Source organism: Cricetulus griseus (genome assembly GCF_003668045.3).
Source record: "Cricetulus griseus strain 17A/GY chromosome 1 unlocalized genomic scaffold, alternate assembly CriGri-PICRH-1.0 chr1_0, whole genome shotgun sequence".
In the NCBI taxonomy this organism is placed as follows: domain Eukaryota; kingdom Metazoa; phylum Chordata; class Mammalia; order Rodentia; family Cricetidae; genus Cricetulus; species Cricetulus griseus.
The window spans coordinates 86908150-86918167 of record NW_023276806.1 but is presented as its reverse complement, the minus strand read 5'-3'; the positions used below and the strand labels follow the sequence as shown (position 1 = coordinate 86918167).

Below are 10018 nucleotides of genomic sequence, written 5' to 3'. Positions count from 1 at the left end.
CCATCTGCATCTGGTCTCCTAAAGCTGTAAATGTTGGATTGCCCTAGATGTAGCATCTTTTGACTCTTTTTGATCATCTTTAATGCCTTTCAAAAATACTCTAGGCAGCCCCATGCTCATCAATTTACAAATGACCCACCCATTTTTATCTCTTATGCTTTAATCTCATACCCACATTTACCTTCTGAGTAAGCATCCTAGACATTCAAAGCCAAACTCTTAACTTCCATACTCGATTCTCTAGCTTTCTGCATGCTAATGATGGCAATTCTCTTTAACCAGGTGTCTCAGACCAAAACCTACGCGTCCTCCAGATGCTCTTGCTCTCTTCATGAAAAAGAACAAAACCCACTGCTTCTGTCTTCTAATGATCTGAAATGTCACTGCTTCACTGCTTCCATCTGGCCACCTCCTGTGTCCTCTGGCCTCTTTTGGACTCTTCTGTGGTCACAGAAATGTGAACAGAGAGTCGGCTTTTCCTTCCCTACCCCCTCTTTGACTCAGTCCTGCAGAAGCCACACCCCCATAACTTCTGAGGCCCCACCTGACTCCAGGCTGTACTGTGACATTGTTCTTTTCTCACAGTGTCCTGTCTGAGACTGGGAAATGGCATTGCAATGGTTTGGCTCTGAAATGTCCTCTCACAGCGAAGCCTTTGGAGAGTAATGGGACCACGAGGTCTCTGATCTCATCAGTAGATGATAGCTAAACGGGCTATTGCCAGGTGGTGAAAACTTTGGCAGGTTTAGCCAATTTGAGAAAGGTGGGTCACCAGAAGTGTGCATTTGAAGGCTGTATTTGATCCTCAGGTTCTTCCTTTATCTCTCTGCTTCCTGGACACCATAAGATGAACAGTTTTCCTCCATTGCACACTTGCTACCATGGTCCTTTGTATCATGATAGGTCTAGAAGCAATGAGAACAAGTGACCACAGTCTGAAACCTATACAACTGTGAACTAAAACAAGCTATTCCTCCCTTAGGATGGTTTTCTCCGGTATTTTGTCACTATGATGTACAGCTGACCATCATAGTTACCATCTGACCTGTCAGTGTTCTATTGCTGTGAAGAGACACCATGATCATGGCAACTCTTACAAAGGAAAGCATTTAATTGCTTAGTTTTAGAGGTTTAATCCGTAGTTGTCATGGTGGGGAGCATGGTGACACACAGGCGGACATGGTGCTGGAGAAGTAGGTGAGAGTTCTACATCTGGATCTGCAGGCAGCAGAAAGAGAGGCAGGCACTGGGCCTGGCTGGGGCCTTTGAAACCTTAAGACCCACCACCAGTGACACACTTCTTCTCAACAAGACTATACCTCCTTCTTAAGTAGAGCCACTCCTTGATGACTGTCTTAGGGTTTGTACTGGTATGAAGAGATGTCATGCCATGGCAACTCTTTTTTTTTTTTTTTTGGTTTTTTGAGACAGGGTTTCTCTGTGTAGCTTTGGAGCCTATCCTAGCACTCTCTCTGGAGACCAGACTGACCTTGAATTCACAGAGGCCTGTCTCTGCCTCCCAAGTGCTGGGATTAAAGGCGTGCGCCACCAACGCCCGGCTGCCATGGCAACTCTTATAAAGAAAAATATTTAATTGTGGTGGCTCCCTTACAGTTCAGAGGTTCAGTCTAATTGTTATCATCATGGTAGAACATGGCAGTGTGCAGGCAGACATGGTGCTGGAGACGGAACTGCTACATGTTGATATGCAGGCAACAGGAAGTAGATTGAGACACTGGGTGGTATTTTGAGCATAGATCTCATAGCCTGCCCCCATAGCAACATACTTCCTTCAACAAGGCCATACCCACTTCAACAAGATCACATCTCTTAATACTGCCACTCCATATGAGGTTATGGGAGCCAATTACATTGTAACTACCACATTCCACTCCCTGGCCCCCATAAGTTTGTAATAATATCATAATGCAAAATGCATTCAGTCCAATTTTAAAAGTCCCCATATAGTCGCAAATGTATTTAAAATTCAAAGTCTCTTCTGAGATTCATGTAATCTCTTCCCTTAATCTCCTCTAAAATTAAAATAAAAAACAGACCACACACTTTCACCATATAATGGCACAGGATATACATTACCATTGTAATACATAGGGAAGGGAGCACAGGGAGGAAATACTGGACCAATGATAGACCAAAAACCAGCTGGACACACTCCAAACTCCAAACTCTGCATCTCCATGTCTGACATCAAAATACTCTTCAGATCTCCAACTCCTTTCAGCTTTGTTGACTGCAACACACTTCTTTCTCTTGGGCTGGTTCCACTCCCCATTGGCAGCTTTCCTTGGCAACTATCCCATGGCCCTGGCATCTCCAATATCTTGGGGTCTCCTAGGCAATCCAAGATTCATCTTCACAGTTTTACAAAACGGCCTCTCTAGGCCTCCATTCAAGGACACACCTGACACATATGCCTGACTAGAGTGGCTTTCCTTAGTTGTGAGGGCAAACTCCATAATCCCTTTCTTCTATCCTTGACTCTAAAGCCAGAACCACATGGCTGAAGCTGCTAAGTTCTGCTGCTTGCTGGTGCTGGAACATAGCCCCCTGGTTGAATTGCATCTTCACCAGCTTTCTGTTTTCCACCTTCATTTCCTAAGCTTGGATGTCCTGAAACTGGATCTGTAGACCAGACTGCCCTTGAACTCTACCTTCTGAGTGGTGGGATTAAAGGTATGTGCCAACACACCTGGCTCTAAGTGTTTATTTAATTCCCCTTCACAAATCAAAAACTTAGCTGGGTAGAATCCAGCCTTGAGGTCACCACTCCCTTTATTCCATTTATTAATCTGTTTATCTCCTTGAACATATGACTTAGTTCCATTCCACTTTTTGATGTTTCTTTTCTCCTTAAATTTTACATTTTGTAATGTAAATGCCCTACTCAGCTTGCTCCCTTTCATTATTATTCTTCATTAGAGTTACTACTAATAACCTCATGACAGAATCTATACTAGGCTCCTTTGAGATTTCCTTTGCCAACAGAATAAATTCAAAACTCCTTACTTTAGCTTCAGGCAAATTCTTTAGACAAGGGTAAAAGGCAGCCACTTTTTTTCACTAAAATTTCACAAGGATGATCTCTAGGCCACATATTAACTTGAACTTGTTAGAGAGGTTTACTGACTACTGGAAAACTATATGACTATTCTTTGAAGATTAGAAAAACACTAAATCCATTTCCTTTCTCCCATGAGCACTAGGAGAATGGATTTTTATCTCTCACCACCATTTTGAAAATACAAGAGTGTAACTTTACCTGTTATCTTAGAGAAGAATTAATATTTAAGATCGGAAGTAGATAGGCTTACACATGCCTTTTGCTTCAATCTAATTTCCAGAAATTCTTTTCCTTATATATTTTGAGATTTTCTTGACCTGGTAGAACTAAACTGAAACATACTGTGGTAGGGTTCGGAATGACTTTGGTTTCAGTTGAGTACTTAGTCACCAAGAAGTGGAACTCTTTGATAGAATTAGAAAGATTAGGAGGTATGGCCTTGTAGGAGGAAATGTGTCACTGGGGATGAGTTTTTAGATTTCAAAAGCCCGTGCCAGGCCTAGTCTCTCTCTCTGCCTATCTCAGGATCTTAGCTACTGCTCCAGTGCCTGCCGGCATGCTGCCATTCTCCCTGCCATGATGGGAGTTAGCTAAACCTCTGAAACTATAAGCCAGCCCTAATTAGATGATTTATTTTGTAACAGTGGCCTTGGGCATAATGTCTCTTCATAACAATTGAACACTGACTAAGACACATGCTAATAATCTATTATTAGCTTTTCATAACAAAGCAGAAAAGGCATTCCCATGAGCAAGGAAAAAACAAGTAACAAAAAACAAGTCTACAAAATAAACAGGGGATTAAGTGTTGGTAAATAAATACAGAAAAGTATTACAATAATGAGAAAAATCTCATGTTTATGTTGAACTAATGTAGAAACTGACTAATTTACTACTAAAACCCAAGAATTACTAACTAACCATGTATTATACAGATGGCTCATGAGTGAGGAGCTACAGAGGGTTTCTGGATAGTCCCTGTATGAAGTTAAGGTTTTTCAGATAAAATTTTCAGATAAAATTTTAAGTTGTGTCTCAGACATTTGGCAGACCTCATACAATGATTTGATACTTGGTTATGTACCCAACCAAAGATATTGGAAAACATAAGTCCATAGATGTTTAAATGTACAGGTGCCCAGTTGAGCCCAACAACTTTTTATTTCTAGAGCCCTGTACTGGGTACTCCGGAGTCTGGTGTTATCCCATAGGGAAGCAAGGCTTTGACTTTCCATTCATTCAACCCTGAAGTTGTCTTCTCCACATTAGGAGAAATCTAAGGTAGTCATTGCCTTATAGTTGTGTTATGCATGGCTTGTACACAGCCATGTCTGTGCTGACACCTGCAAGCAAACATGGCAAGACAGCTGGAGAATCTGGGCAGATACTAGGGAGTCATGCAGACTAGGGGTGACCAGAGAGAATGTGCAACATGGCCATAGAAGTCTAGTCCATAGATTAGTGACAGACAGTGATATGTGTAGCTGTTGTATACTTTGCTAAGTTGTTTCCATACATCCAGTGATGTGGTCCTGAGCCTTGAACTGTTTCTGTTTTCTTCCTAACTTCTATTTGTTTCACCCAAAAGAGAGAAACATTGCTTTTAAAGATGCATATTTTGGAAAAAGTGAGTCCATGAACATGTGGATGAACAAGTGTCTAGTTGAGTCTCTTTTACTGGTCATGAAGTGGCTGTCATCCTTTTCTGGATTTGCAAGATCACAGTAAATTCTTCCCAGATAGTACAAGTGGATCTGGTCAGTATAGTGATTCTCTCAGAACAGTTGCTTTCCTGAGCTGCTGATAACCTGTTTTCATGTCCCTATCACTTCCTATAAAACTTCTCCCTGGTTCTGTCTACTTCCTTTTCTTTCAGTTATGCATTAATCTATAGCAAGTGACTGGAAGTGAGGACCCTGTTAAATGCTGAAAGTATCTGGACACAGGTCTATGTGAATCTCAAAACCAAAGGGCACCAGGAGGCGCCATGATGGTGTCATTATGTCAGGGAGGACTGAACTCTTTTTGTTATGTGTTGGATTTGAGTACTAACAAATCATTCAAGGAGAAATGTCCTTAAGGGTAATTGTGAAGTGGGATTGTATAGAGCTTGGTGGAAAATCACAATCAGAATCAGCAGCTTTTAGCACAGTGATGACTTAATAGTGAAGGAGGCAATACCTGTAAGCAAAAGTCTGTGGGCAGGCATGGGACATTTCCAGAAATTCATATTTAGCAAAGGAGGCAGGGTAAGTAATCAGAAAGGGACTGGGTAGTATAGGCCAGCTTTATTGCACACTTGCTCTATTACAAATTTTATAATTTTTGTTTTTAACCTATTCATAGCCTTCCCTTGGAGGAAGAGTTATTTGAATTGACCGATAAACAAAATCAAATTGAGAAAAGTTTAAGATTTTTCTCTACAGGTTAAATATATACCAAATAGTGGTGCCAAGTTGGCTGGACAACAAAATCTACATTTTTTTTTTTTTTTTTTTTTTTTTTTTTTTTTTTTTTTTTACTTGAAAAGGCTTTATTTTCAGGGGAGCAGAAATTTAATCAAACAAGACAAATCTCACGTCACCATCTGACTCCTCAGACTCCTCCTTCTTCTGTTTTTCTTCTCTGCTGCACCTGGTGGGGTGGGGTTTGGGGTGTGGTGGGGGTGGGGAGGGAACTAGCAGCAGGAGCTGCAGAGCCAAGGATAGCAGCCACAGCCCCACCAGCAGGCACACTCACAAGTTTGCCAATACTCTGGGTGATGACATCATCACGTTTTCCCATTCAGCTCACTGACGACTGATGACCTTGCTGAGCTGGTCGTAGTCCCCCTTGATGCCCACGCTGTCTAGTATCTTCTTAATGTCTTTGGCTGTAGGAGAAGAGTTGCCCCCAAGGGCTGCAAGCAAATAAGAGGCGACATAGCACAGACTGGTTGGCTGCTGCGGACAGGGCTCATGCCTGCGACAGGCAGCCCGAGACCAAAATCTACATCCTTTTTCTTTCTTTCTTTCTTTCTTTCTTTCTTTCTTTCTTTCTTTCTCTCTCTCTCTCTCTCTCTCTCTCTCTCTCTCTCTCTCTCTCTCTCTCTCTCTCTCTCTCTCTCTCTCCCTTCCTTCCTTCCTTCCTTCCTTCCTTCCTTCCTTCCTTCCTTCCTTTCTTTCTTTTCTTTTTTCTTTTGGTTTTCGAGACAGGACTTCTCTGTGTAGCTTTGGAGCCTGTCCTGGAATTCTCTCTGTAGACCAGGCTTGCCTAGAACTCACAGAGATCCCTTCGGCTCTGCCTCCAGAATGCTGGGATTAAAGGCGTGTGCCACCACCGCCCGGCTCCAAAATCTACATTCTTAACAGTAAAAAAAAAACAAAAAACAAAAAAACCCAAAAAGCAAAACAAAACAAAACCAAAACTGATCTACATTTTACATGAACCACTACACGGCAGTTTGCTATTGAGAATGGGCTGACATCAGGACAGTATCAAAGTGGAGCAGGAGACTCACTTTTGGGACCCATATCGGGTGGAAGTATGAGTGGGTGGAGATGACATGGCAGGGACGGGAAAGACACCTCAGGAATGAAGACTGAAAACCGTGCATTGGTGAGTGGTGTCATGGCTAATGTTACAGGTATACCCATTTCCAAACTGGAAAGACCACCCACAGACAACATACAGGATCCAGAGAAAGAAGGTTCCGGAAGAAAAGTGTCAAGTGAATAATCCACAGAAGACATAGAGAAGTAAGTGTACTTGCAGCAAGGGGCCACACAAGAGCCAGCAAACCAAGATCTAGGACCAACCAAACCTTCCAGGTTTATAGTAGTCTCATTTATCACAATGATACCAAATAAAGACAACTTTCATTTATATGGACACAGAGTTAAAATTTCCAATTATTAAATTATCAGAGGAACAGTTAGATAGCTCAGTGGATAAAGTCGCTTGATGACCCGAGTTTGATTCCCGAAGTACACATGGTGAAAGGAGAGAACCAACTCTTGCAAATTCTCCTCTGGCTTTGATACTGTTCTCTCTCTTTCTCTCTCTCTCTCCTCTTCCCCCCTCACATACACACACAGAACTACATGCAAAAATTTTCTGAGGTTTTGAAAATTCAAGGATAGTTTGATGTGTGAATTACAAGATTGGATTTATAAGAAAAATACCATAATTCTTTCAAGTTACATTCCTGAGTCCATAGTACTTTATTTTAGGGGCATCCACCACTCACATGCTGCACTCAATCCCAGTGCCTGGTTTGAATTTGACTCTAAAAAATGCTATTTAATAAAATATCCTTATTTGGGAGAACAACTTCTTCAGCTTGTTTATATTTTTTATTATTAAAACCACTTTTTGTACCTTTGATTTATTTGCTTTGGCAGCCTTGAAGCCCTGGATACACATTGGGGTCATTTTTGTGATAATTCACTGGTTTTTGTGTCACTTCCAAGCTGTGTCCAATTGTCTGTGTGTCTTTGCAATCAGAATCAGTTTTCGTCTCTGAGCAAACAAAGTCAGAAGTGCTTTCTGATTAATTACATGCTTAAATATTTAGGAGCACCCCTAAAACTTAATGTAATAAGATGTGTAGAAGTTGTCACATGAGCATCCTAAATGAATCCAGCCTTTGGGAATGTCCTCAGCTTTGCCAGGGTTTGAGGAACAGGAAGATTGTTGGGAAATTCTTTGGAGACTGACGTGGGATCAAGAACAGCCTGTTATTCAGCAGAAATGAACTCAATATTCTTGTCAAGAGAAAGTTTCCTCATGAAACTGAAAAAAAAAAGCCCATATAATTTAATTTATGTGACTTTTTGTCAACTCTGGTTCATTTTGCTGCTTTTGCTTGTTTATTTTCTTGGAGGGTTTTGGATGTTGAACTTTTGGACTGGGACCAGAAAACTCTGAGCTTCATTGACCTTGACTTGCCAAATGGAGTGGAGGAAATGGGCTTGATTTTTTTATATTTCTGAATGCCTAGGATGAAGAAGATTATACTCCTCACTTGTGTTTGGTGAATTTTTAAACGAAAGCCGGGCAAACCTTCAAAGTACTGAGCACAACTCTGAGGCCCTGCACACTGCTCCCTCTCTTCTCAACTTGCCATGTACTGGAGTCACCTTTTTCCATCCCAAGTTTCTGTTTTCCCAGATTCCAGTGCTGGACATTGGCACACCCCAGCTACCTTAAATCTAAGCTTTCTAGCAGGAAGCAAGTCCTCCAGCCTACTCCCCTTTCTGTTAATGAACAATGTTGTGAAAACTTTCCAGAACCAAGGATGACTTGAGTCAACCCTAACAAAAGATTAAGTCAGAGGGCATGAAGGAAGGGTTCTCAAACACAATTCTCTGATAACCATTGCAGACATTGTGACTTTTCCCAAAGGCCACCACAATATCACCCCAAAACCACTTCTGCAAGGACATATGCCTGGCAACTGCCTTTTCAAACGCAGATCGGCACCACTCTTGTTAATGATCTTGAAGCCAAGGACTATTGTTTCAAAGTATCTTATGTAATCCTTCTCATTCCATTTAAAAATTTCACCCTTGCCTCAACTTCATTGAATATGCTCATCGTTTTCAGTGGCCCAAGTATTCCCATTTCATCATTCTGTGTCTCCAAGTAAATATTATTCTTTGGAAAAATCTCTCTTTGATTGTTATTTAAGTTGACAGCATCATCTTCTCATAGTTAATGAGCCTGGAAGTGTTTTTACTTTTCTTCATCTTCCACATATGGGCAATGACTATGTCTAATGAAGGTTGTCTACCATGGCATCCCTCCCTTTCTCCCCACATCTAATAGGTAGCCATTGTTTATACTCTCTCTACAATGTTCACAGCCCCACCCCCTTTAACTTATTTCTTTCTGCCATTGTTCTGCTTTTAGTACCTTCTTAGCTAAGTGGCCTCTACTTTCTCTATTTCTTGTTGCAGATGGCAGCTGGAGTTGTTTTGCTGAGAAATCAACATTTTTTTTGTGGCATGTCTAGTGGCAGCATCATTTTCTATTCCTACTGCACCCCCCCCCCAGCAGTCCAACTGTGCTGTGTTCTGTTCTGCTCATCTGAAATATCATGCACTTCCATGGTCTCATGCTTGTTTGTCCTCCTGTCATACCATTCTGCATGGCCAAATTACAAAAGCACCTCTAAATCTGATCCATTAAAATCATGTAACAGAATATGTTTAGAACAGAACAGGGCTCAGAATTACTTTTGGATTGAGTTAAGTTGAAGTGAAAACTTAAAAAGCTTCAAGGTCCAAATAAAGTATGGGGGATTATTTTATTGCCTGAGAAGTATCATTGGAAGTCATATATCACACAATGGTCCATTATTCCCTGCCCCTTGTCCCTAAGCTCCTGCCATTGGTGTGGTTGGCCTTGGATAATTCTTCTCTACTTGGAATTTCTGTATGTATGTCCCCGTATAACACATTATAAAACATATTTGAGAAAACCACTTTGCAATGAACATATTTGTAGGTTTATTTTTAAAAGTACATCTGTAATTTTAAGTTCCTAGCAATGAAATTCTTGAATTAAAAAGAAAGATGGAATTAAACCATTTGCTTTATGTTGGAAAATTTTAGTAACACTTTAGTAACTAGCCCAAAGGTATTGAAGATGCTCAGGTTTCCTGTACTTACCAAAAGTGAGTGTCATCGAACTTAGATTTTTGTCCATTATATACCCCAAACATCCCCATTTCCTTAGTTTTTGAAGGATTCGGTGAGCATCTTTACATATATGCTTTGGTCTTTTGTCACAGTGTGGACCTACTGCTGATGTGGTATTTCTTTCTCTTTCTCTCTCTCTCTCTCTTTTTTTTTTAAAGATTTCATTTATTTACTATATATACAATTATCTGCATGCATGCTTGCACACCAGAAGAGGGCACCAGATCTCATTACAGATGGTTGTGAGCCACCA

General features: G+C 40.9%; 1 protein-coding gene across 1 annotated transcript; it reads right to left on the bottom strand.

Annotated features, from left to right (window-relative positions):
• Positions 1 to 5637: 5637 nt before the first annotated feature.
• Positions 5638 to 9794, bottom strand: LOC100757574 (60S acidic ribosomal protein P2-like). The gene is given in 4 exon segments (XM_027391636.2): positions 5638 to 5714; positions 5749 to 5872; positions 5875 to 6043; positions 9736 to 9794. Coding segments are annotated over 4 exon segments (429 nt in total).
• Between the last annotated feature and the right edge of the window lie 224 nt (positions 9795 to 10018).